Genomic DNA, 27,790 nt, shown 5'->3' on the forward strand with positions numbered 1-27,790 from the left:
AACTGTATAGTCTGTCCCCTTATTACACAAAGGGATTTACACAGTTTGTAACCAGAATTGAAGAACGACACACACGAAGAAAAAAAATTACACAAGTATCAAAATTCAACTATTTATTTCCCCTAAATTATAATGTATAAATAAAGAATTTATGAAGGTACAATTTGGTAAACAGCAAGACAAAATGTGCTAATAAATTCTCTGATAACAAATAAATGTTTGGTTATAGTTATACTACAACACATCTGATACCTGAAGTTTATTTAATGCTCACCTGTTTCTAGCTGCTTTATTAGGTTGAAACATATACGGATGGTGTGATTATTTCACCGTTAACTGAAACAAGTGATTATTGAACAGATAAACTGCCATGTTGGAGCAGTTTCCTTTTTCTAACCTCTCTGATCATTTCAAACTTTGTAAAGTATGAAACGTGATAAGAGATCATGTGTGAAAAGCAAGTGGCTGTGGATCGTGTTTTTTAAAATAGCCAGCAATGTAAAAAGGCACTGTTCCACGATAGAATGAATGAACAAAGACACTGTATGACATTGGTTCACATTAGAGAAAGTTTTTTTTTTCACTTAAGCTAACATTAACCTTTTACCCACTAAGGAGTTAGTGAAAGCTAGTGCTAACTTAGATCACAAATTTGACAAAAGAACTGGTAATAGAGGCAGGATATATTTTACCCTTTCTATATCTTGAGTTTGAATTGTGTCAAAATTCAATGGTTTATCAATAATGTCTTTAACATTTGAAGACTTAAACTACCAATTAAAATAGTTCATTGTACTCAAATACAGATGCATCTCAATAAGAACAGTATTATCTTTATTTCAGTGATTTAATCAAAAAAAGTGAAACACAGATACACCCCTTAATTGAGGTCTAGACAACTGACGGGAGCGCTGTTGACTTGATAATCGTCAAGCAGATGATCATCAAGCCAAAAACTGGCACTACTAAAGATTTCTTGCTGTTCAGTGCTTTATCAAGGGACATTGATGGAAAGCTAAATGGAAGGAAAACTGTGGTAGAAAAAGGTGAACAAGACTTGGTGTTTTAAGAGCTACCAAAGAAACATATAACATGAGTTACAGGACACTCCTGAACGGCAGACTGCAGAGTGTTATACCCGGCTAAGGAGTTTCAGCTGTTACAATAACCCTGAATTATTGAAATAATATTCCAGCTGACAAATTTTATAAAATATAAACGTCATGTCAATCTAGGCTTTTTTAATCTTTATTTACTACCACAGTAACTCTAAGGTATTTGAGTTTTTATGCTATTTTAGTTTTCTTTTACATTTGACGTTCATGACTGAATTCACATTTTGCACAACCCGAGTAGACCTGTCAACCTTACAGCAGCAGTGTAGTAGTCTCTGTAGGGTGCTGCAGCTCAGGGTGCTCATGGTAGCCTAATTCTTTGCTCTTTATTTTCTAGGGAAATTTTTATTCATGCATAAGCTTCAGTGTCAGTCTCTGCGACCTTCCTGGTTGTCCTATGGGTTTGTCAGACCCTTATAACACACTGAAAGTGAGGTTAAAACAAAGCTTCATTGATTTTTCATATTTGTTTAGTCTTTAAGACAGCTTGCCTGTATATACTTAGAGATTAAAAAGAAAGCAAGTTCCTGCTCTGAAATGAACAACCTTAAGCTCCACTGAAATCTACAACTGCTCACGCTGACAATAACTATTCATTGTGCAAAACCCTTAGTAATATCTCTCTGGACCTGATGGATAAGATTGTGCAGAACAAAAGCACCTGACATTGATGGGAATTCTGCATTTTCACAAAGAGGGTTTTAAAAGACAAAAAAGGAAAAACAGATCCCCCACCAGAAAGCTTAAGCTAAAAGCTTAACATTTAGTCCGGTTATGACTAAGAAATCATCTGTTATTAATGCTACATCATGCAAATTCAAGGTGCAGAAGATTAAGGTTTATAGTGCCACATATGTGCATTTCTTAAATGGTTGCTTCTTTTCCCCTTTGTGCTTTAGTTTCAGTGTACACCTTTAATATGCAGCCACTAAATCAAACAATAGCAACACGTTGTTTGTAAAAACAAGGTAACAAACCTAAAGTTTTTCATTTAATGTATTTATCACTTAATGTAGGAGGAGTTAAAACCTCAAGGGTGCTCTGCTGAGGTTGTCTGGGTCATGCTGATTTTGGTTTTTGGAGAAAAGTAAACAGACTAAAACAGCAATAAATTCAGCAAAAATTGAGAAATTAGTGTTATTTTTTTTTCCTCTTATAAACATCTTTGCATGATTGACAGACTAATGAGACAGATCGCATGGATAAGCTCAGCAGCATTTTAAAATAAACAATCATATTAATATTGTAAGAGCACATATGTTCATTTTGGTTTGTAACTTTGTAACCAAACAGTGTAAACCATTCACAACATTTGGCTAGCAGGCTGTCCCGAATGATCTGCACAAACTGCCGGAGCCCCGAGCACTGGCGTCTGTGCACTTCGACACAGTGCAGACAGGTTCAAAGGCTGGTGATGTACTCCGTCCCCAGGCTGAGGCCTTGTCTCCCTCCTAGGGCAGGCTGCTGCACTCACAGCCAGGAGAGGCATTGGATGCAGGTTTCACCGGTTTGGGCTGAGCAGATAGCTGATCTTGCTTCGATGCCTTCCTCTCCTTTTTATCCAGCCAGAGGAAGGACAACATCAGGAACACACTGGAGGAGGCAACAACGCAACTGCAGGCAATAAAGACGTAGAAATACTGTCCTGTGCGGTCCACCAGAATTCCTGTCACAAAGGAAACAGGAAGTCAGTTTTTTTAAGTTTCATGTCACAGGTCACTGCAGAACAACCAACTGAAAGCTGCCTACCATTTACCCTAGAACAGTGGTTCTAAACTTTCTTTCCTTGTAGCAACCTTCTTGCACAGGGAAATGAGCTTTTTCTCCCAAATAATAATAATATTAAAAATAAACTTAAAACAATTGTACAGAATTACATCCAGTTAATTTCACTTCTATTGTGGGTTGCTGTCTGGCTGCTCAATCAATCCACCTTTCCCTCCACAGCTTCCCATCTCAGCCTCAACACCAATAGCCCAGAGGGACAAATACTTCTTTCACTTCACCCAAGTGGTGCAATAAACCCAGTTCTCAGCTTCAGTTAGACACCCCACAATCCTGCACTGCATCATTATCACCAACACACGGCCAAACACCAAATGACCAACCTCCCTCTTGAAACACATACACAAACAGCAACAAGATTGGAAATAAACACTGATTATTAATGTTGGTCCAGTTTTACTTATTGGACAGATATCGCCGTGTTAAAAACTGACCAACATTGGCCAATCCCGATTAATTGTGCATCCCTAAAAATAAATATCAGGCAGACATCATTACAAGAGAAGATGAAAAACATCTGTGTCATCCTTCACCATTTTTTTAGAAAGCCAGCATTGCAGGAGGTCCCTTTTTGTCCCTTGTTCTGCTTTAGTGGGAAAATAGTCACCCGTTTTCAGCAGACGGTATTTTTTCCATGCAATCTGTCTTCAAAGACTGGATCTGAGAATGCTGTCACACCCAGTTTGTTCCAGATTCAGCACTCATGAATGGGGGTAATGCCTGATTAATATCCAACGTCAAACTGAATGGCTTTACAACTTTGTGGCAACATTAAGCAATTTTGTGTTTGGAAAATAATTTCTGCTGGAAACTGAAATACTTCTATTACTAACTGTATCCACTTTAGGGGAAATACTGGCCAGGGTTTTCTGCATAGAGGATAAAAGTGTGTTGTGTACAGAACATGGGGTCAGGCTGTACAGTATACCAGTGAATGTGAAATATAAATTACCTGTGAGAAATTTTCAGTGATTAATATACAAAAAAAACAATTAAAAATGTAATAAATGAAGAAAAAGAAATTATAAATTAAGAATGAATTACTCGATTTGAATTCCAATGATTTGTTTCTCCTTTGGTTGAGACTAAACTAAAAATGAAAAATCTTTGTTTTATTTGGTTATCACTTTAAATTGGTATTTAGGTACATAACAGATCAGCTAAACAAAAATGACATCTGGTAACAGACAATCATTTATTTTCAGCAATGTCAAAAAATGAAATACAAGAGTACCTCAGTTTTTCTTATGATCTAACCTTGTGTAAAATCAGTAATTAAATCATCTTTTAAAACTTACATCTTTTCTATGAATGTTTCCTATAAATATTAGCATTTTATGCCCAAAATGAAGACTAGCTAAAGAGCTGTTATTGTTGAACCTCAGCAGTGAAGAGACTCATGTGTTCTGCATGAGTAAACTGATCTTGTTGTGGCTTGCTGCTGAGGTTACTTCACTGGTCATCTAAATAGCAGCCTGCCACAGAAAGCATATCGGTCATCTGAACCCTGAGCAAAGGGGTTCTTAAATAATTTTTTCTCCCTCTGCCTCTGGGCACACCCACTACTCTATATTGAAGCACACATTAGTTTTATTAACTCCGTTTTAACAGGCTGCAATCTGCTGAATCAGACTGCAAACATGGGAACTTCTTCATATGAGGATGGAACATTACAGGTGAGGGGCCATATTTTCCAGTTTGTAAAATATTCTTTTGCTGCTTATTTGTTGCTTAGATTTAATTAAAAGAGAAACTAGAGTTTGTCCATTTTATACTGATCAGGGGCTCAACTTACCAAAAACACACAAAAAAGTTAAATAAATGTCAGTCAGTCATTTTCTACCGCTTTTTCCATAGTGGGTCGCGGGGGAGCTGGTGCCTATCTCCAGCAGTCTATGGGCGAGAGGCAGGGTACACCCTGGACAGGTTGCCAGTCCATCACAGGGCAACACACAAACAACCATGCACACACTCATTCATACATCTGAGGGCAATTTAGAGTGACCAATTAACCTAACAGACATGTCTTTGGACTGTGGGAGGAAGCCAGAGTACCCGGTGAGAACCCACACATGCACAGGGAGAACATGCAAACTCCATGCAGAAAGACCCCCGGTTGCGAATTGAACCCAGGACCTTCTTGCTGCAAGGCAACAGTGCTACCAATTGCGCCACCGTGCAGCCCGTTAAATAAATGATCCTTGAAAAATCATTTCTTTTTTATTTGTTCCAAAATGCCATGTTATGGCAAGCCATTATCCACCTAAAAATACTGGTTCAACCTTTTTCAACTCAAATGTTTTTACCATAACAAAAAAAACAGACAAATTCCAACATGTCATCATTTATTTAGCAAAAACTAAGCAATAATGCACAGACAAAACGGAAACTGTATTTTGAATCTTCCTGTTTCTAAAGGAACTATGAAACTAAGTATGAGCCTGGTGAAGATGATCAAGTGCATTATTTAACTGATCATCAGCAACTGTGACCACCCCCATATTAGTTAGCTGGTCTGGAGCATACGGGTCTGTACTGCCAAATGCCAAGGCACAAAAATATCACAAAAATGACCCTAGATAAGCAACTGTTGGTGTTTATCAATCTGAGAAGAATAATAAGGCCATGTCCCAAATTTTGAGATCAATAATGCTCCCCTGAGACCAATTATTCACAAAGGGAGAAATACTTTCATCCTAGGAGCAGATGACCCAGCAAATTCACCCCAGATTATGCAATGCTCGGAGAAACTGTAAAAAATCCAAGAGCGCGGCGCTGATGGTGTAGGGGTTAAGCGCGCGACCATGTGCAGAGGCTACAGTCCTCGAAGTGGCTGTCCCGGGTTCGAGTCCCGGACCCAGCGACATTTGCCGAATGTCTCCCCCTATCTCTACCCCTCTTTCCTGTCTTCCTACTGTCGAAAAATAAAAAAAATAAATAAAGGCCACTAGTGCCAAAAAAAAAATCTAAAAAATCCAAGAAGTCCGTGTCTGACTCTACAGGCCTCCGTTAGCATCTTACATATTCATCACATGAAAGAAACTGAACAAGTGTGACTTGTTTCAAAGAGTTGAAGGAGAAAGACTCTACTCCTAAAAAAACAACATGGCAGTATGACTTTTAGGTTTTCAAAATTGCATCTGTGGACTTCAATGACAGCTCCAATCTGCAAAAAGATGCTTTAGACACAGGTCTGGCCATAATGTTTGGATAAAACTAAACACAGCTTTTCAGCACAAACACCTTATAATGTCTGTCAAGCAGACCGGTGGGGAGTGTGTGTGTGATGATTTAGGCTTGTTTTGCATTATAATGTTTTTTAGCGAGGACTGACAGTCTAACACAGGGGTGCCCACATCCAGTCCTTGAGATCTACTATCCTGCAACTTTTAGATGCATCCCTTCTCCTGCACATTGTAATCAAATGAATGTCTCGTCACCAAGCCTCTGCAGAGCTGAATGATGAGGACATTCCAATATTTGATTTAGGTGTGTTGGAGCAGAGATGCAACTCAATGATGGATAGTAGCTCTTAAGAACTGAACCTTGGCACCCCTGGTCTAACATGTGTTGTTTATTTGAATTTTCATAAACAGTTGAGCTTGACTTTTTTTTTTTTTTTTTCAATTTTCTGAAATTAAACAAATCTACATAATTTCATTTTTAGACCATGACTTTAAACTTGAGTTTTTTATACATTCCTGATAATGGAATTGATCAAAATTATAACACTGTAAAAAATAACAGACTTACAGATGAATTTACTGTATGAACAAGCTTTGTAGTTTTAAAAAAAGCAATTTTTTCTGATGAGGAAATTAACAGCCTTAAACACTGGTCAGTTTAAATTTGAGGAATGAAACCAAATGTTTCTTGTATCAGATTTCATGCAGTCTTTTGGATTCAAACGAAAGAAACTGGACATTCCAGTCTTTAAATGAGAGCTACAACAGTGTTTGTGTGCTATTTTGTTTCTGGTATACTTTTATGGTGTTCATGACCTTCAGGGGGAAGTTTACTCTTTTATTGTAAAATTTTGTTTTGCTTGTTTCAACAGTAAATGGACTGAATTTATATAGCGCCTTTCCAGTGATACAGACCACTCAAAGTACTTTACAATAGAGCCACATTCACCCAATCGCACTCACTAATGCTCACACATTCATACACCGATACGCAGATCGGTAGGCAACTTGAGGTTAAGTGCCTTGCCCAGGGGCACATCGACATACAGCAGGAGGAAGCTGGAATCGAACCCACAACCTTCCAATTGCAAGACAACTACTCTTTCTACTGAGCCACACTGCACATGCAAACAAAACCAAAGGCTACCTCGACTGTGAGGCTGAGAAATGAATACAGTCACATTGTGGGCACAACTGACTTTATGTAGGTTGTATTTGTTCAGTTATGCTGAAAGTCAACAGAATTTAAAAAACAAAACAAAAGGTTTTGCAAGCCATTGATGTTGCTTCAAAAAGCTCTAACCTAAAAAGGTGAAAGCCTCAGTTCTAAAGAAAACATTGCGTAAAAACATTTGTGCATAAACTTTTGTGGCAGAATTTTGTGGCAATACGTCTTTGCTTTATGAGCTGGAAGTATAAATAGGACCTTTATCTTTAGACTAAACTCTGATCCATCCGTGCTCTGCAGAAAAGAAATCTAAAATTCCTTTGAAACATTTAATAACTACATATTGTAAAACATTGCTTACACAGTTTCTGACTATAATACACCTGTGTACTTCATTGTAAGCTTATCTATAGCTCAAATCTTCCCCCTACTCCGTGTTCTGACTGTACTTTACCTGCCAGTGGAGGTCCAATTAGCAGTGTGATGCTCTCCATGACAGCTAGCAGACCCAGCGCCGAAGGGAAGCGGCTCATCTCCACTATATCCATCAGGACTGTGAACATCAGTGATCCAACCACGCTCATAGAAAGCCCGTACATGACCACATATCCCAGCAGTACAGGGAAGCCGGCCCCAATGCAGCAGATGCTGTTACTGAGCCCATTGAACAGCAAAGCGGAGGCAAAGGCATAAATGTGCCGCCCTTTGAACCAGGGCATGTTAAATATAATGGCAAAGGGCGGCCGCACCACAATGTTGACAATACCCAGGATGGAGAGCAGAAGTGCGGCCTGGCTTGGTTCCATGCCGTGTGCCGTGGCATAAGGAACCAGAAACACCAACGGCACCACAAACCCCAGCATCATAAAGGTGATGCCTATGGCAAATACACAATAACGCCGGTTGTTGCAGAACTGATCAAAGGCCATGTGTTCTTTCAGGGAGGCCACCAAAAACCTGCTTATGGTCCTAAACCTTCCTCTCTGCTTTGGCTCTTTTTCTAACTGCGGAGGTGTGTGGTTTAACAGTGGCTCGCCGCGATGCTTCTTGGGCTGAAGAGGCCTCATCACAGCTCCGCACACACAGCAGTTCAGCAGGACAGCCCCCAGGATAAGAAAGCTCCCCCTCCAGCCGAACTCAGTGTGAAGGTAGTTTCCCAGGAAAGGCAGAGTGCAGAGTCCCAGCGCTGTTCCCGTGGAGGACATGGCGTTGGCAAACGCACGACGACGCACAAAGTAGTGTCCCAGGATGGTCACAGCTGGTTGGAAACTGAAGCAGAAGCCAAGTCCTGAAACAAAGTGAAAATGTTATTTTTAATGTCTTAACAAAAAACAAGGCAGTACTCAGATCTTCTGATATCTGTTTTTTTATAAAGCTCGATTGCACACACATTTTTAACCATCATTACTCATCAATATTAGAAGCAGAGGTCTTTACTGTAAAGCTTTGACTTGACATTGAGGGACAGCCTCATGCAGAAGAGAGGAAAATACAAAACAAATATAGAGAAAGTAACGGGAGGCTGACCCGGAGCTAAAATCATGGATGACTCCTTTAGTTTTATAGCTTTCGATGAAAAAAATAATTGACAACACCTGTTCTGCAGAACGAGGACTCTTACAATATTTCAGAGCTTTCTGACAAGATTTCTAATAAAACCTCTAAAACCAGCATCTTCCAATGCAGACCAAGGTTAATAGCTCAAAACAATAAATCAGCAGCTTCACACAACTCTGTCCAACCTTCGCTGACAAAGATCTCTGGACGCGTCATAGAAAAGTACTTGCTTCTCTGCTTTTTCTCTTACTTTATTTCAAACACCTCACTGCCACCAAAAATAGCCAACTTAGAGTCTTCTTCACACAATAACATGCATTTGATACTTATGCAGTTTTACTCCTCAATACATTGTGTCTGCCAGAACTTATTTTCAAAGTATTTCTGTGATGACAGCAACTAGAGTGGAGCTGAAAAAGGGCTGATTAATGGGAAAAACCAAATTTTCAGTGCATGTCCATCTAAAACCTTTTAAATATTAAAAAAGTGCAAAACAACTGAAAAGCATCTTTAAAAAAAAATGTATGTGCTAAAGTTGACTGAGGTTTTGGCAGTTATGCAAGCAGATGATCAAGTTTAAAATAGCTGAGAAACTAAAACAGAATAACATAGGAATACCCACATTTTGATAAATAATGGAGGTTTAGTTTATGACACATTAAATATAAACACTGAAATTGTGGATGGACTTCATGAGAACTAATAATCTTAAACTGCTTTTTGAAAAACTCTGATGAATATTTACAGTTGACTGATTTCAGACAGTAGAACAGGCTGGACTTTTTCTCAGTTAACTTTGAGCTGTTGTGTCAACCATTATGTGTCAGCTGGTAAGAGCATTTTGCTGCATGCCTGCTGACCTGTAATCACGCCGGCGGTGATGTAAAGCTCGGTGATGGAGTGGGTAAATGAGCTGGCGGCCATTCCAAGCCCACTCAGGACTCCTCCCAATATGACCGTCGCCCTGCAGCCGAGCTTCCCCACCAGCACACTGCAGAAGGGACCTGTGGATCAAATGTAATGCTCTTAGTTTAGTGCATCCCGGAGTGGAAGTGGCCAGAGGCTTAAGAGGCACAGGGAGGCTGTTTCCCTAGTCCTGCTGCCTGTTTTCACATGACCAGTCAAATGATCTTTCTAAGAAATTAAGCAATGTGTTTGCTGTCTTGTATTTAAAAGCTGTATATCAAACATAAAGCCGTTTGTAAATCTGTTGGCTTGTGAGACCTTTTTACGTCGCAGTCATAATTTATAGTACAGAAATGTTTTTCTCATCTGTATTATGCTGTGTACATTTACTAGCAGACCACAAATAATATTTGTGAAGAGGAAGCTTCACACTGGATTTGAAAGCCTGAGTATAAATACTGAGGCACCCTTGGTTAAATGTCACAGGGAAGGGTATTAAATTTAACACTGCCCAACTTTGTTTCTAAGCTACAGAGCTGCTGGATATTTACCAGCGATTGTGTTAGACCTTGTTGAGCCAACAATTCCCACAAAACATACACCTTAAGGCCCTGAAAAACACCAGTTATTACAACTTTTTCTTTTTTAGTGTTTTTAGGTCATGTGCTTGATATGAACTTTAATGGTTGCTGATCCTTTAACTCATGAAATTGGAAATAGTGACAGCTTTGTGCAGCTTAATGAAGATAAACCTCACAGTGCTTATCCCATTTCTTTGGGATTAGCAGCATTTCAAAGCATTCCTGCTTCCAAAATCCATTACATTTGCCTCAAAACCCAACTGTAACTCTTAATGCAACAGTTCGAGTAGGCACTGTACCCAATTTGATCAAAAAGTAGAACATGTTTTTGTTTAGATTTGGTCTATGACGGATGCACAAAATGTAGTGTAAGCATTGAATCTAAAGTGACATGACATGAATTCAGTGGAGAAGAGGAACTTCACACTGTGACTTGGAGAGGCTCCTAAATGAGGTCAACACACAGAAAAGCCTTTTCACTGACATGCTGTCCTATGGGATTAGCGTTATCAGCACCTGAAATGAAGCAGAGGGTGGCTGCCCATCTCCAAAGCACACCCAACCCAGGCAGGAGAGAAAGTGTGAGAGATTTCAAACTTTACTCATTGTCAATCACTTTTAGTTTGTACATGGACTGAATCCAAATGTTTCCTGTTAAACAGATTCATAATGTGATGGTGATTTTAGCAATGTCTGTGCAATCTAGTCAGACATCCAAATATATTACAAAAGTAGTCTCTTGCTACAAATTGAGCTGTAATATTGGTCTGTATGGTAGGGGTATTTGATCAGCTTGGCTGACATGGATCCAGCGGTCATAGTTTGGCTAACAGTTGAATGGCACAGTCCTGATCGGCCTGCGCCTCTGAAATGCCTCTGTTGTAAGGAACCCCAGCACAGTTAGCAGCTGTATGGGCTCCTCTCTGTGTCGTGCTACAGCTCCAAGCACAGTTCCAAAACGATTGTACTTGTAAAATCAAAGTGTTTGTTGAGCCAGTCGTCATGTTTGGCCTCTAAATAGATGTTGCTTTCAGACTGCGCTGCTTGCTATACCCTCTAATGACACAAAGATATTGATTTTAAAGGTAATTTCTACACCACTTTTGATCCACTTATGTAGCCACATACATGTGGATGTTTTAATCATTAGGTGTCTGTCTCCAATTTAAACAATAATTATTTTCAAATCATTAATAGATTTCCAGCATATCCTCCAAGTGTCACCAAAATAAAAAAAAACTTGCATACACTAGCTATGAGGTTGGCATAAATGATGCGCACATCTCCATGTTCAGGTCATTATTAATGCATCTGACTTTTTGTCGCTCCGTCATGTTAACCTTGACAAGATGTGGATGCAAACAGCAGTTCTCTTTACAACTAAATATGCTTTTTTTCTGAAGAATCCAGAAATGGAATAAGTAGAAATTTGCAAGATAATCTACACAAATGTTAAGACACAAATTACAAAAAAAAACAACAACAAAAAAAAGAGATTTCCTTGTTTTGTAGTTTGGCAGAAGAATGTTAAAACTGTTCTCTAAACAAATACACAGTGTACAGTACTATGAGGTAAGTTGCATTACTGAAGATGTGCCCAAAAGAGATCCACAACTAGGGGCTTTGCATGCTTGATGCATAAAAACTAATGACATGTTTTAAGATACAAATCTCAGGTGAGCGTTTAGGTAACTGAACATTAAGGGAAATTTGGAGGCTCTTTTCTGTTGCCTGATGCAGGTAAACCTGAAATTCCCGTTACATTTCCATTACATTTCCTGCTTCCGCCTCTCTGTCTGCTCAGATGCTTTTCTCCTAAACTCCCTGCTTGCTTGCATTCTTTTACTCCTAACTTTTTATCTCTAAGCCAAAATTATGTAAATATTGGACTAAAACTACTTCTTACCAGCGACTCCCAAGGATTATTATTATTATTTTTTTTTTTTTAAAGGACTTTGATGTTTTTATAATTGAACTTGAAAGCAGGACAAGTTGACGCCAGCTAATCAGCACAAAATGCCTCCCTTCACCACAGAGGACTTCGACAAACTTTTACAGAAATTGTCTGTTTTGGAGATGAAAATCCATCGACTAGAAGTGAATGTGGAGGTGAATATGAGGTACAACAATGATTCAACTCTGCCTGTGATCCCAAACAGTGACAGCCAGCTCAATGACTCAGCTGGCAATCAGAACACTGAGAATAAACCTACCGGCAGATCCCCCTGGCATGTTTTAGGTGCATGCCCAAAAAATCAAGGTGGACGACTCACTGGAAGATCTCAGCAATTAAATAAATAGAATGAAAACCAGGAAAATGATCCATCTTCTGAGAACAATAAAAGGTTTGAGAACAACCTTCATTCTAAACAGTCTTCTCCTAAATTGCCAGAGAAAAAGCGCCCCACCGGACCAAGAACCGTAATAGTGGGCAACACAGCTGCGGATGGGATTAAAAACTTCTGCAACAAGAAAAACACAGAAGTTATGATTGGTACCAGTAACGTGGTGTCTGATATCTCAGAGAATATTCTTGCAATCACAGAAAAGCGCCCGTCTCTAGAAAACCTTATTATACACTGTGAAGCCATGGATGACGTGGCTAAGAAAAAATCAGAAAGACTGAAGGAGGATTTCACTCGTCTTCTGAATATTGTTGGAGGTCTCAATATCAAAGTGTTTCTCAACGGACCCATTGCACCGATTTTCTGTGGAGATGAGATTTTTTCCAGACTTCTGATGATTAATAAGTGGTTGAAAAAAACATGTGTCACCACACCTGTGAACTTCATCGACAACTCTTCAAGCAAGATGGTTTCTGTTTGAACAAGCCAGGAGCCAGACGTCTCACATCTAATCTCTTCTATTCAGTAAATAATCCACCAGCCGCTTCGACCTTCAGCAGAAAACATGGAGTATCAACAACAACGATAACGCTGCCTCCAACAGCTCCAGCAGAAACAACCGGCCAGTTGGCTGAGAAAGAGAGGTCATCACAAAAGGTCTCCCCGTCGAAATCCACAGGAGAAGTGGACCCTCCCGTTATACCCCCCTCACCCCAGACCCCGACCCAGACCGCACAGAACTCTCCCATCTCCCCACTGAGCCCGCTTTTTGCTTTACTGGATTCTGATAACATGAAAGGAGCTCTTAAGATCAGGACCCAAATAGCTCTGACATCTTCTCCATTCAACACCCCCCGTGGCCGAGGCCCTGCTACTAAACCAACATCTTACAAATGCCGCAGACCTCCACCACCTCCTAATCTATCTCCTCCTAATCAGGACCTTCAAATCACTTCTCTGTGATACAGTCTGGGCCCCAGTGGTAACTCTATCAGAAATGAGCATGTCCAGGAAAAACTTGGGCCCCTAATAGGAGATAGTTGTAAAATCTCTGTGCTTATACGTGACAGAAAGAACAAAGCCAAAAGGATAAGAGACAGTAATAAACAATCAACGAAAGCCATAAACTGTCAGGTACAACCAGACACAGAGTTAATATCAGCAACTAAGTCATATAAACTGGCTTTATTGAACATTAGATCTCTGTCAGGAAAATAATGTTTAATCAATGACTTCATTACTGACCACGATCTTGATGTTATGTTTTTAACAGAAACATGGTTACATGAATTTAATGAAGCTCCCATTCTGATAGAGGCGACGCCTCCAAACTACAATTTTCTTTGTGAGAGCAGACAGCAAAGAAAAGGTGGAGGGGGGGCCACTTTGTTTAAAGATTTATTAGAGTGTAAAAAAGTATTTCTCGGCAAATTTGACTCTTTTGAATATTTGGCTCTCCAGTTAAAGAGCCCGGTCCGAACCATGTTCTTGAATATTTACAGGCCTCTTAAGTCCAAAACAAACTTTATCAGTGATTTTAATGAGCTTTTATCTGTGATATGTGTTCATTATGACTGTTTAATTATTGTAGGAGACTTCAACATTCACATGGACAATCCTGAAGACAGAAGTGCAATAGATCTATGTGACACTCTTAGAAATGTTGGTTTGACTCAACATGTTAAACAGCAAACGCACAAACAGGGACATATTTTGGACTTGATCATCACTAAGGGTCTAAACATTTCCAAGGTGTCTATGACTGATGTTGCTCTATCTGACCACTTTTCTGTTATTTTTTAAAGCATCATCTGCTATGACTCAGTTTGCCAAAGAGACATGATAAGAAAACAAATTTTTAAGGACAGTGCTGCTGAAACCTTTAACCAAATTTACTCTTCAACCTCCACTTTGCCCTGTAACACTGTAGATGAGCTGGTAGAAAACTTTCATTCTAAAATCTCGGACTTTGTTGATTCAATTGCTCCAATTAAAGTGAAAGTCATTTCTGGGAAGAAAATGTACTATATTATCTATAAAGAGAGACTATACAAATATAACCTACAACTGAAAAATGCAAGGGAATCTTTCTTTTCTGAGATCATCAGCAAAAACATTAACAATGCTCGTGCATTATTTGCCACGGTCAACAGGTTAACAAACCCTCCTGTAACTGTAGCATCTGAACTCCTCTCTACCAGGGCCTGCAATGAACTTGCTAAATTCTTTACTGAAAAACCCAAAAGATCAGAAGGGCAGTCAGCACATCCACATCAACTCCAGTACCAATGTTGTCTCCAACTAGAACTGACTTTGACAAAATTTCCCAATTTCACCAAATAAACTACTAAAACTTAGAAGAAATTGTACAGCAACTAAGCTCTTCTTCCTGCTGTCTCGATGTTTTACCCACAGCTTTCCTTAAGAAAGCTTTGCCTGTAATAACATCTGATTTAACACAAATAATAAACATGTCCCTTTTGTCTGGTATTTTCCCCCAGGCCTGGAAAACAGCAATTATCAAACCTCTATTGAAAAAGAGCAACTTGGACAAGCTGCTACTACAGAACTACAGGCCTATATCAAACCTCCCCTTCATCAGTAAGATTATTGAAAAAGCTGTGTTTCAACATTTAAACAACTTCCTAACAACGACCAACCTCTTCGATGTCTTCTAGTCAGGCTTCCTGCTCACCACGGTACAGAGACTGCTCTTGTCAAGGTGTTCAATGACAGACTGTGGAAGAACCAGAGTGCTGGTATTATTGGACCTTAGTGCAGCATTCGACACTGTTGATCACTCCATTTTATTAGAGCGCCTGGAAAACTGGGTCGGCCTTTCTGGTACAGCACTCAACTGGTTTAAATCCTACTTGAAGGACAGGGATTTTTCGTGTCAGTAGGTTACTTTACATCAGGGACCACAAAAATCACATGTGGCGTTCCCCAAGGGTCCATCTTAGGGCCCCCCCTCTTCAATATCTACATGCTCCCCCTAACTCAGATTTTAATAAACAACAATGTAAGTTATCATAACTATGCAGATGACACACAGCTATACGTTACGATGTCACCAGGTGACCATGAACCCATTCAAGCGCTGGGTAAATGCTTAGAAGAAATCAATGCATGGATGGGCCTAAATTGTCTTCAGCTGAATCAAAACATAACTGAAGTAATAATCTTTGGACCAAAGGAGGAGTGTTTAAAAGTTAGCACACAGCTTCAGTTAATACAGCTAGAAACCACCAGTCAGGCTCGAAACCTGGGTGTAGTGATAGACTCAGACCTGAACCTTCAGAAGCACATAAAGACAGTAACAAGGTCGGCCTTCTTTCACCTAAAGAACATCTCCAGGATTAAAGGACTAATGTCTCAGCAGGACCTTGAAAAACGAATTCATGCGTTCATATTTAGTAGAATTGATTACTGCAACGGTGTCTTCACAGGTCTGCCTAAAAAGTCAATCGGACAGCTGCAGTTGATCCAGAACGCTGCTGCCCGCGTCCTCACTAGAACTAAGAAAGTGGAGCACATCACCCCGGTTCTACAGTCCTTACACTGGCTCCCTGTAGCTCAGAGAATAGACTTTAAAATACTTCTGTTAGTCTATAAATCACTGAATGGCTTAGCACCAAAATACATTACAGACTTGTCAATGTATCAACCACCCAGACCTCTCAGGTCATCTCGTTCATATCTACTCTGCATACCCAAAACCAGAACCAAACATGGAGAAGCAGCTTTTAGTTCTTATGCTCCACTAATCTGGAATAAACTGCCAGAAAACTGTAAAACCGCCGAAACCCTAAGTTGCTTTAAATCAAGATTAAAAACGTATTTGTTTAGAGTGGCCTTTGACTGTGCCATCTAAGCATAATTAGTTGTGTTTTCAGTCCAATTTTCCTTTCATTTTCTTGTCCATCATTCTATTCTCTTTATTTTATTTTACTTTTTTAAATTACCTCTGTTGTTTGATTTTATCATTTGATTTGTTTTTCTGTGTCTGTATCTGTGTTTATTTGCTTTGTGATTGTATTGTAATTGTATGTACAGCACTTTGAGTGTCTCGTTGCTGAAAAGCGCTATATAAATAAACTGACCTTACCTAGTATATTTTCCTTTCTTTGTTCCTCAGCAAACAGGAGAGATAATGACAGAAAGGCAAGAATTTCCATGGTATTAGTTTACAGGTGTGCAGAGCTTACTGAACCTTGATGTTCTTCCTTCTAACAGATTTGCTTGTGTTTTAGTTGAATTGTACTGGATTTACATCACATTTGAAGGTGGAAAAAAAGTTTAAAAAAAAATCTATAATGGTCTATTTTCTGTCCCAAAAACCTGGTATTTCAACAAAGGTGTGCACATGTTACATACTTCCCACCCTGTTTAATGTTTCACACTCAGTTTGAATTAAATTGTGACAAAAGGAGGAAGTTGACCTTACTGGTTGCAGAGATCCTTCTTTGATTAGTCAACACACACCTTTGCAGGACTGTGAAAAAAAAAACTGTTTTCCAAAATAAGAGACTCAAAACCGCTGATGCAAGTTCTACCTACAAAGGATTTACAAGAAAATAATGCATAATCACTGAACTATTTAATCCCTTTCCATACGTAAACATTGGCTTTGTTATTACTCTCACTGTTCTGCAAGTTCACCCACATCAAGAACTAGCTCTAAGTTCAGTTCAAACAAGTTAAAACCCAAATAGTTTCACATTTCATCCTCTTATTATTCAGAATTAAATAAAAAATAATTAGCTCTAGTTTATTCAGTTCTTCTGAAATAAAATAAAATAAATTTCTAGTGGCATCATGCATTATTTAGCTTAGGGATTATGTCATCAACATACATTTGCAACCTGTACTCTGCCTGCCTTAACCCTCTCATCTGTGTGACTCATCATTCCTCGCATAAACTGTATTTTAATGGAGATAAAATCTTTACATGAAATCTATGTAAAGATGCTTTCATTTACATTTTTCCCTGCTTCAATTCACAGGAAAAAATGTGACAGTAAATCCAGTAAGATTAGGCTCTAAACTATGACTACTTTCAATCCGTCACAACAAGGTTCTACCAACTGTCAAGCATGGTGGTGGCAGCTTCATGCTGAGGGTCTGTTTTACTACAATTGTGCAAGGTGGATAGAATAATAAAGAAAGAAGGCTACCTCCAAATTATTCAACTTTCTCAAATCCTCAACTAGATGATAGAAACTAAGACATGACTGGTTGATCCAGCCGGACAATGATACGAATTGCACATCAGACCTGGTTTAGGAATAGATAAAAGGGCCCAACATTAAGCTTGTGGAATGGCCTTGACCAAAACCCTGTTGAAAATGTAACTGTGCTTAGAACTCTCATCTGTGGTCAAATACCCGGCCAGAATTATGCCAGAAGCTTACTAATAGTGACAGTGGTTTCTCAGTTACTTCCAAAACAAACATTAAACCAAATATAAGTGAGGAACGGTATGTGAAAATTCAAGCTTATACTTATTTTATTGTCTGGACAATCAAAAAATCCACAATAAATTAAAATGTTTTCATCCATTTCTTGTTTTTAACATTAATTAAAGTTATTTGTTGTACAATCCTTCTACCCTTTAAAAAAAAAAAAGTGCAACAATCAAAGCTACAAATTAACATGACACTCATGCCAAAGATGAGTAATGATGATGTAAACTACTGACCAGAACCACAGGCTCCAGTCCGTCTGGGTCTCTAAACATGATTAAGCAGGTAAAAAAAAAAAATAGATGGATGAAAAAAGCAAAAGCAATAACCCTCACACCTCTGTGAAAAATGATACTTTGTCAGTATGGGTTTTGGGAAAAATGCTGGCTGCAGGTTCTCATGAAACAATCTAATCTAAACTAACACAAACACAGCAAGACTGTTCAAAACACTCAAATTCTCCCTCTCAGCTTTCACTTTTACCCCGAATGAAAGAAGCATTTACACTACACTCTGTTGGGTACAAAAGGGCAGCCTCAAAGGGTGTTATTACATTTGTAGTTGTTAATATAACGGCAGCCTCAGTCATTAACCTCACCAATATCTCTAGCTTATTATAATGGTTGATTAGGATGTAATGGGTTCACATATTAGTGTTGGACTTTAGAGATAACCCTGACTCGGCCAGTTTACCTCCTGCATGAAGCATTGACGTCATGATGGAGGGTACCCAGGACGTTTCGCTGTTGGACGCGTGAAACTCATTCTGCAGGTCGGTGTAGAAAATTCCCACACAGGAGGGAAATCCCAGGGTCAAAGCCAGGACCAGGATGGTTGCAACCAGCACCACCCAGCCCCAACCACCATCCGGAGCTGTGACGGCTCCTCCTGTTATAGCCAGGGGGTCTGCGGTTTCACTCCGTCGACCTTTCTCACAATCTGAGTCCCACTGCACCGCGTCGTGGTCTAAACCGTTGGCCAGCTCGAAAGCCTTGGAGGTCTCCGAGTGGTGACTGGGATCACTGGAGCCCCTGATTCCATTTCGCTGAGTCATTTTCTGCTTGGCACTTCAGGCAGGATTCTGGTGTTAGCTCCACGGGGTGTGAAAGAACATCGATTGCCCATGTCACTGCAACAGCTGTGTCCTTTAAGAACCCCTATAAACAACAAAACAGAACTGTGAGTGTTTTTTTTTTTTTTAATGAGAAGCAATTGTCAGTTTTAAAAGTCTTTACAACTTTTCACATTTACAACCACAAACCTCAATGTGTTTTATTTTTATCTACTCTTTGTGAGAGCAAATTTTCAACAACAAATTATTGAAACATTTAGAACCCAACAAAAAATGTCCAGTCTGATGTTTTAGAATAAAAGAATATAAATAGTTTCACAAACAAACAAATACAAATAAAATACTGCAATTTCTGTGATACACAATCCTATGATGCTAAAGCATATGAATGTGGCGTTTCAACTTTAACAAAAATTCATCACATCCCTCTAACCTGCATCCCTTTACTAGTGTGTTGGGACTGATCAAAAGGTTGTGTTGTTAGAAAAACTATAGGAGACATTAATGGTTTAGCTCATTTGAGTCTTTCCATCCTCTTCTAGCTTTTCATGCCACTTAGATAAAAATGTTTTCTTTTAGTTATCTCAGGGTCAAGGCTGGAGCACAGAAGAGACTGAGCCTTCACAGCCCTACCTTATAAATTATATAATGGGCTTCCACTTTCTTATTAGGCTGCAACCAACACAACTTATTTTTAGGTTTCACCTTAAAAAACACTGTTTTGGTTCAAAAATGTATTCAGTCCTTTATGATATTCCCACATTCTTTTTTTATGTTTTAAAGCATTTGTGTTGCTGTATGTTTTCCTGTACCATTTTTCCATACAGCACTTCAGTAAACATTTTTAAAGCCTCATAATATGACTAGAATTAATCAAATAGATTAAAAACAGAATCTACAAAATATCTCTTTCAGGGATTACTTTCATCTCAGGGGAGATGTGAGTGATATTTCTAAAACGACAGTCGGTGAGATGAGGTTACTGTAAGGTAACGAAGGGTCGAAGAAAATCTTTAAAATTAAGAGTTTCTGGTACTTTTACAACAAAAACTGGAGCTCTAATCTGACCTATGGTTGCAAAATGTTTTTGTAAAGAGATTTTTACAGAACCACTGAGAACATAAACTGAAAGATGGACAGACAAGATTAGCGAGTTGGTCCAGCCTCATTTTTTATTCACAACTTATGATCAAATTTGATCTCATTAAAATTTGCTTTAAGGTGGTTTTTAAGGTGTATTTGTATCTGTATTGTTTTTCTACCAAGTATTTGTCACTTTAAGGAGTTATTTTAAATTTTCCTCTCCAGACAAACATTCTTAATTCTCAGATAGCCCAAAAACTCTCATCTTTGCATTATTAAAGCCACCAGGGAGCGCAGCCTGTCAAGTACATTTCCTCTGCAGCTCCATCATTTGTCTGTATTTAATAATCAAACATGACCAGACATCCAGAACATAATGCCTGCAGCTGTGCATTTACCACAACCCTCATAAGTTTAAGGAAAAACAGGCCTGTTCAGCTTGAGGGGGAATCGGGCCAAAGTGACACCAACATGAGCTTGTAAAAACGACTGACTGAAAGGCCTTTTGTAAAAAAGTTCCCCCAGCGGTTGGCCCAAAGATATTTAACACCATTTCCACATGCACCAACCACTGAGCAACATCTTCTGAGATTGTTTTACCAAGAACAGAACTCCTTTAGACTCAGTTGTGTAGTCAACTGTCACAATCAGAAGTAAGTCCACCCACTATCCCTTCTAAGGCTTTATTGGGACATAATACAGATGATCTGACCCTTACCAGGTTTTAACCTTAAGCGTAAAAAAAACACAACAGAGATTCCATTCATTATTCAAAACAATGGTGGAGCCAGAATGTACAAACTGTACATGAAAAAGTAAGTACACTATTTTTCAAATGCCTCTAATCCATCTGATTTTAACTAAACTTAAAACTTTAACTAAAAAGTGTCACTACCTGTTGACACATATTAAATTCAATTCAGTTTATTTATATAGCGCCAATTCACAACACATGTCGTCTCAAGGCACTTCACAAAAGTCAGGTACATACATTCCAATTAATCCTAACCATTGAACAGTGCAGTCAGGGTTAGTTATTTATTCAAATTGGATACAAAGTTTTTCTATCTAAGGAAACCCAGCAGATTGCATCCAGTCAGTGACTTGTAGCATTCACTCCTCCTGGATGAGCATGTAGAGACAGTGGACAGTCACTGGCGTTGACTTTGCAGCAATCCCTCATACTGAGCATGCATGTAGCGACAGTGGAGAGGAAAAACTCCCTTTTAACAGGAAGAAACCTCCAGCAGAACCAGGCTCAGTGTGAGCGGCCATCTGCCACGACCGACTGGGGATTTGAGAGAACAGAGCAGAGACATAAAGAGAACAAAGAAGCACTGATCCAGGAGTACTTTCTATGGGAAGGAAAAGTAAATGTTAATGGATGTAGCTCCTTTAGTCGTTTCACCTAGAAAGAAAGAACAGATAAACTCTGAGCCAGTTTTCAAGGTTAGAGTCTGAAAGAGAGCACATAGAGTTAGTCACAGTAAAAGCTCAGTCAATTTCCATGTCTAGGAGAGAGAAAGGGTTAAACACTAAAAGACAGGGCTATGTGGATCATTGGTAGAGGGTGAGCATTAAGTTGTTGCCAGCAGAAGCTCGGACGATTCCCCTCTCCAGAAAGGTGTCACAGGCAGGCACAGAGCCAGGCCAGGTGTAGCTTCTAGGAAGAGAAAAGAGAGAACAAGGTTAGAAGCTGAAATAACAGCAAATAATGCAAAATTGGAGAGTAGTGTGAGAATGTAGCGAAAAGAGTGAAAGTGGTCATTATGTCCTCCAGCAGCCTAAGCCTATAGCAGCATAACTACAGAGATAGTTTCAGTTTATTTATTTATATAGTGCTTATTTACAACGTCGTCTCAAGGCACCCCACAAAGGGTCCGGAACGGCGCAGGGCCGCCGGGGAGGCCAGATCACACCACCGAGTGCCAGAGCCCGGTCACTCCAGAACGGGCCATGTGTAGGGGCTCTAAGTAAAATAATAAACTGATAAAGTTTGTTCATCTAGAGCCCACTGATGGTCATTGTTATACTAAAAACCACAAGGATTGGGATACCTCCCTCTGTCAGACTGATTATAACCATTGGAAAAGAGAAGGGGTCATACAGGTAGCAGAAATGGAGGGTGTGTTTGCACCTCAACCATAACTGAGCCGGTTTAGGCTAAACCTGACTCCCCCTTACTCCATCCAACAGGGAGGGAGGAAGGCAGAGGTAAAAAATAAGGAAGATAGCTCAGGATAACCTAAGCCACTCTAACTATAAGCTTTATCAAACAGGAAAGTTTTAAGCCTAGCCTTAAAAGTAGACAGGGTGTCTGCCTCACGGACTAAAGCCGGGAGCTGGTTCCACGGGAGAGGAGCCTGATAACTAAAGGATCTGCCTCCCATTCTACTTCTAGAGACTCTAGGAACCACCAGTAAACCTGCAATCTGAGAACAAAGTTCTCTGTTAGGAACATATGGTACAATCAGATCTCTGATGTGTGATGGAGCTACATCATTAAGGGCTTTATATGTGAGGAGGAGAATTTTAAATTCTATTCTGGATTTAACAGGGAGCCAATGAAGGGAAGCTAAAATAGGAGAAATATGATCTCTCTTTTTAATTTTTATCAGAACTCTTGCTGCAGCATTTTGAATCAGCCGAAGGCTTTTAACTGCATTTTGTGGACATCCTGATAGTAACGAATTACAATAGTCCAGCCTTGAAGTAACAAATGCATGGACTAATTTTTCAGCGTCACTCCTGGACAGGATATTTCTAATTTTGGCAATGTTCCAGAGATGAAAGAAGGAAATCCTAGAAACCTGTTTAATATGGGATTTAAATTACATGTCCTGGTCAAACATAACACCAAGGTTTTTTACTTTATTACCAGATGTCAATTTAATGCCATCCAGGTTAAGTGATTGACTAAGCAGTTTCTTTTTTAAAGACTCCGGTCTAAGGACGACAACTTCTGTCTCGTCTGAATTTAGAAGCAAGAAATTTAAAGTCATCCAAGTTTTTATGTCTTCAAGACATGCTTGTAGTCTATCTAACAGGTTGGGCTCATCAGGATTTATGGATAAGTAAAGCTGAGTATCATCAGCGTAACAGTGAAAATTTATCCTATGCTGCCTGATAATTTGACCTATTGGAAGCATATATATATATATATATATATAGTAAAGAGAATTGGCCCAAGTACTGAACCCTGTGATACTCCACAATTAACCCTGGAGTTTAAAGATGATTTATCATTTACATGAACAAACTGAAGTGTGTCAGACAAATAAGATTTAAACCCGCCTAGCGCTGTTCCCCTGATCCGTACAGCATATTCCAGCCCGTCTAAGAGAATATTATGATATGATTATGATTATGATAGATTGACTGTATCAAATGCAGCACTGAGATCTAACAGGACAAGTACAGACACAAGTCCACTATCTGAAGCCATAAGAATATCATTAGCGACGTTCAGCAGAGCTGTTTCAGAATCAGAAATACTTTATTGCCAAGTACGTTTTTGGACATACAAGGAATTTGTTTTGGCGTAGTTGGTGCAATACAATACAAATTAAACAGTATAAACATATCTACAATATAATATAAATATATGTGCACAGTTTTAAGTGAGTGAGAGTAAATATAGAGCAGTATTGGGTGCGAGAGCAGTACAACAGTGCAGGTGATCATTGTGCAAGTATGCCAGTGCAAGTAAAGCAGGAGTCCAAACTGAGCGTTTCAGTGCTATGATGAGCTCTGAAGCCTGACTGAAACTCTTCAAACAGGTCATTGCTGTATAAATGCTCACACATTTGATTAGCAACTATTTTCTCAAGAATTTTAGATAAGAATGGAAGACTGGATATAGGTCCGTAATTTTTCAAGTCAGCTCGATCAAATGAAGGTTTCTTAAAAGGTTTCTTAGAAGGGACAGAGCAGACTGTACTTCTTGAGGAAGCTTAGGTCCTTTGGTGTTTGCAGCAAGATGCTGCATATCTTCTATAAGTCTGTTGTGGAAAGTGTGATCTCTTCTGCCATCATCTGCTGGGGAAGCAGCATCAGAGCCAGGAACTTAAAAAAGCTCAGCAAGCTGATAAAAAAGGCTGCCTCTGTTCTGGGGACTCCTCTGGAACCTCTGGAGATCATTGTGCAAAGAAGGATTCTTCATAAAATGAAGAACATTATGGAGAACCCTGAGCATCCTCTTCATGAGACTGTCCTACAACAACAGAGTGTCTTCAGTCAGAGGCTTCTTCAGATCTGCTGTAAGACGGAGCGCTACAGGAGATCCTTCCTGCCCACAACCATCAGCATCTACAACGGCTCTGAGGAAACCTTCATAATATCAGCTATAACAACATTTAATTTCCCTTTGGGATTAATAAAGTATTTTTGAATTGAATTGAATTGAATTAAGTAAAGGTTTAATTACAGCTACCTTAAAAGCCTGTGGTACATATCCATTTACTAAGGATAGGTTAATCATATCTAAAATTGGACTGGTAATCAGAGGGAACACTTCCTTAAATAATTTGGTTGGGATTGGGTCTAACATACAAGTTGAAGGTTTAGATGAAGCTAATATTTCTGATAACTCAGGAAGCTCCACAGGATCAAATCAGTCTAAACACAGATCAGGTTCTGCAGTTATTTCCAATGTTGTCTCACTTGCTGAGGATGAAGTAATCATCTTCGGGAGTATGTCAAAGATTTTCTTTTTAATAGAATCAATTTTATTTAAGAAGAATCCCATAAAGTCATGACTGCTAAGAGCTAAGGGAATGGATGGCTCAACAGAGCTATGACTCTGTGTAAGTTTAGCAACTGTACTAAAGAGAAACATAGAATTATTCTTGTTCTCTTCTATTAATGATGAGAAATAAGCTGTTCTGGCTTGGTGAAGTGTCTTTTTATACAACAGTAGGCTATTTTTCCAGATTAAGTAGGAATCCTCTAAGTGTGTAGAGCGTCATTTTCTCTCAAATTTTCTAACAATGTGCTTTAAAGTATGCAGATCTAAATTAAACCAAGGAACCTGCCCCCTATGAATAATTACCTTCTTTTTCAAGGGGGCTGCATTGTCTAATGCACTTCACAATGATGAAGTAACACTATCAACAAGAGAATAGATTTGTGAAGGGGAAGAAACTAAATTATTGCCCTCCACTGTGTTTTTCTGTGATAATGAGGAAATTAAAAGTGGAACAGATTCTTTAAAGGTTGTTACAGCATTGCCTGATAATGATCTACTATAATGAAATTTTCTTTCAGGTGTGGAGTACTGTGTTAAATTAAACTCAAACGTTATGAAAAAATGGTCAGACAGGACAGGGTTATGAGAAAATATTGTTATGTCTTTACACTCAATGCCATATGTCAGCACAAGGTCCAGAGAATGAAGACAAAGGTGGGTAGGTTTGTTAATGTTTTGAGCAAAGCCAATTGAGTCTAAGATAGCATTAAACGCTATATTTAGGCTATCACTTTCAGTGTCAACATGAATGTTAAAATCCCCCACTATAATAACCTTATCTGTATTTAACACTGAATCAGGTAAAAGGTCTAAAAACTGACCTAAAAATTGAGAGTAAGGGCCTGGTGGACGGTACAAAACAACAAACAGAAGTGGTTTTAGTGCTTTACAATTTGAATGAGGAAAACTAAGGATTAAATATTCAAAAGAGTTGTAGCTATTGATTGGTCTGGGACTAATCAATAAATCGGACTGAAAGATGGTTACTACTCCTCCTCCTCGCCCAGTATTTCGAGGAATGTGAAAATTTCAAGAAATAGTGGTGATTTCTGATATGGGGGACGTGGCTTTCTTTCCAGGGCGGCATGACTCTGAAGTTCGTATCAGAATAACAGTTTATAAATATGACTTAATTATTCTACTGTGATTACAGATGCTACAAAACAGATTTTGTGATCAGCAAAACCTCAACTTAGGCATGGACCAGTACGAGACTCTCAAGGTTAGATAAACTTGAGTAAAGAAATACCTCCGTTTTACGGTATTAACACAAAACAATTAAAACAAACCTGTGATCTAATTGCTTTAATTTAAAATCAATAAAGCAATTATACTTACTGTTGCTAACATATTCATTTTAAAAGTTACAATATTGTTATATCTAACATTTATGTATAATGCCAACTTTGATACAAAGATTTAAGCAAAAATATAGAATTAACACCCTCAATATTAAGTAGCCTAATAGTTGAGCGGATTATTACACCCGTCAGTCCTTCCACTTTTTATGGAGTAACAGGAGTCTAATAAGATTATATTACCAGATTAATTAGTTGGGTATCCAGCCTGCAGTCACCTAATTAACAAATAGGCCACTTGTAGCTCTATCTTAATAAGAAAGATGTTTGGAACATGTTGCTACAGTGTTTCCTTCATTTGTTTGGATTTACTTTTCAAAACAAATATACCAAAATCTGTTCTGATTGTCAACAAATGCAGCCCAAGTACCACCAGTAGTACCACAATTTTGATCAATTACTACCACAACATCTTAGTTTATAATGTTGATTGATTTGTTTTCCCCAGGATGAGCTTGTTTGGGAGAGTGTTTGGTTGCCCGTGGGGTGGCAGAAAAAGTAGTTTGCCCCAGGCACAATTCCTGCCAGAACCGCCACTGTTTGGGAACCACAACATTAATCTTTGGTGAAATCGTCTGTTAGCTGCTGGCCTTTTCTGTGGGACGGGCCATCATGGCAGGATGGAAGAGCTGTTTTAATCTCCCTCTACCTGAAGCAACTCAGACTGGGCTTTTAGCATGCTCTTTGTAAACAGCTTGCGTCAAAGCGCTCTGTTTTGCCCACACACGTGGAGAGTCGTCTGTATTTAAGTTTACGACTGAAAGACACGGATGTAAAACCGGATTTCCAATCCAGACACAGTCACAACACTTTCAGATCGCATTGGCTCTACTGCCAAAAGTTAAAACATAAAACTGTTAATGTGTTTCTTAAATGTCGCCCCCGATCAATGTGAAGCTTCCCTCTGACGGATGAACGTCTTCAACATCCGCGGCTCAGCAAAGAGGATGAAGCGATTTCAACAGTGGTCATTTCTTCCGTATTTAAAAAAAAAATGCGGCTACTCACCTTTCCAGGTCTGGTGCACCTCTCAGGCTCGACCACTCCACAGCCGTGCTGATATTAGCTCGTATCGGACCACCGCGTCCACCATGTGGGCGGGGACTAGATGCGGACCAGGGAGAAGTCGGGAGAGCGCGGTGAGCAGGCCTCGATCAGCCCCGCCGCTGGCTGTCCCTGAGCGGATGTGGCAAACCGTTTTAACATTTAATCAAAGAAGAACTTTAAAACCCAGAACTCACCAGTACGAAGCGTGCGGACTATGTTTTGGGCATTATCACACTTGTTAAATAGCACAGTGGTTTTGAAAATAAATACATCAGGCTTACAGTTAATGGTTCCAAGGGGAAGCGAGCATATATTTCCTATAGACCATGTAGGCCTTTCCCCAGGGTGGCATTAGAAAGGGGTGCACAAGCGTCAT

At 39.2% G+C, this 27,790-nt stretch overlaps 1 protein-coding gene across 1 annotated transcript; it reads right to left on the reverse strand.

The window, feature by feature from the left end:
- Positions 1–98: 98 nt before the first annotated feature.
- slc16a5a (solute carrier family 16 member 5a) lies at positions 99–27,531 on the reverse strand. Its single transcript, XM_047376916.1, has 5 exons — positions 27,376–27,531; positions 18,801–19,264; positions 9,671–9,814; positions 7,708–8,541; positions 99–2,781 (listed from the first exon to the last, which is right to left on the reverse strand). Exons 2-5 carry the CDS (start codon positions 19,159–19,161, stop codon positions 2,567–2,569), a joined length of 1,554 nt encoding a protein of 517 aa, XP_047232872.1. The 5' UTR covers positions 19,162–19,264; positions 27,376–27,531; the 3' UTR covers positions 99–2,566.
- Between the last annotated feature and the right edge of the window lie 259 nt (positions 27,532–27,790).

The sequence above is a fragment of the Girardinichthys multiradiatus genome, chromosome 10 (genome assembly GCF_021462225.1).
Source record: "Girardinichthys multiradiatus isolate DD_20200921_A chromosome 10, DD_fGirMul_XY1, whole genome shotgun sequence".
In the NCBI taxonomy this organism is placed as follows: Eukaryota; Metazoa; Chordata; class Actinopteri; order Cyprinodontiformes; family Goodeidae; genus Girardinichthys; species Girardinichthys multiradiatus.

What these genes read in the sequence shown, in the direction of transcription:
- slc16a5a (XM_047376916.1), bottom strand. Translation starts at nt 19,161, where the DNA reads ATGACTCAGCGAAATGGAATCAGGGGCTCCAGTGATCCCAGTCACCAC. An exon ending in GTCAATGCTTCATGCAGGAG is followed by an intron (nt 9,815 to 18,800) that starts GTAAACTGGCCG and finishes TTTGATCCACAG; the next exon opens with GTCCCTTCTGCAGTGTGCTG. An exon ending in AATTGGACCTCCACTGGCAG is followed by an intron (nt 2,782 to 7,707) that starts GTAAAGTACAGT and finishes CCTTTGTGACAG; the next exon opens with GAATTCTGGTGGACCGCACA.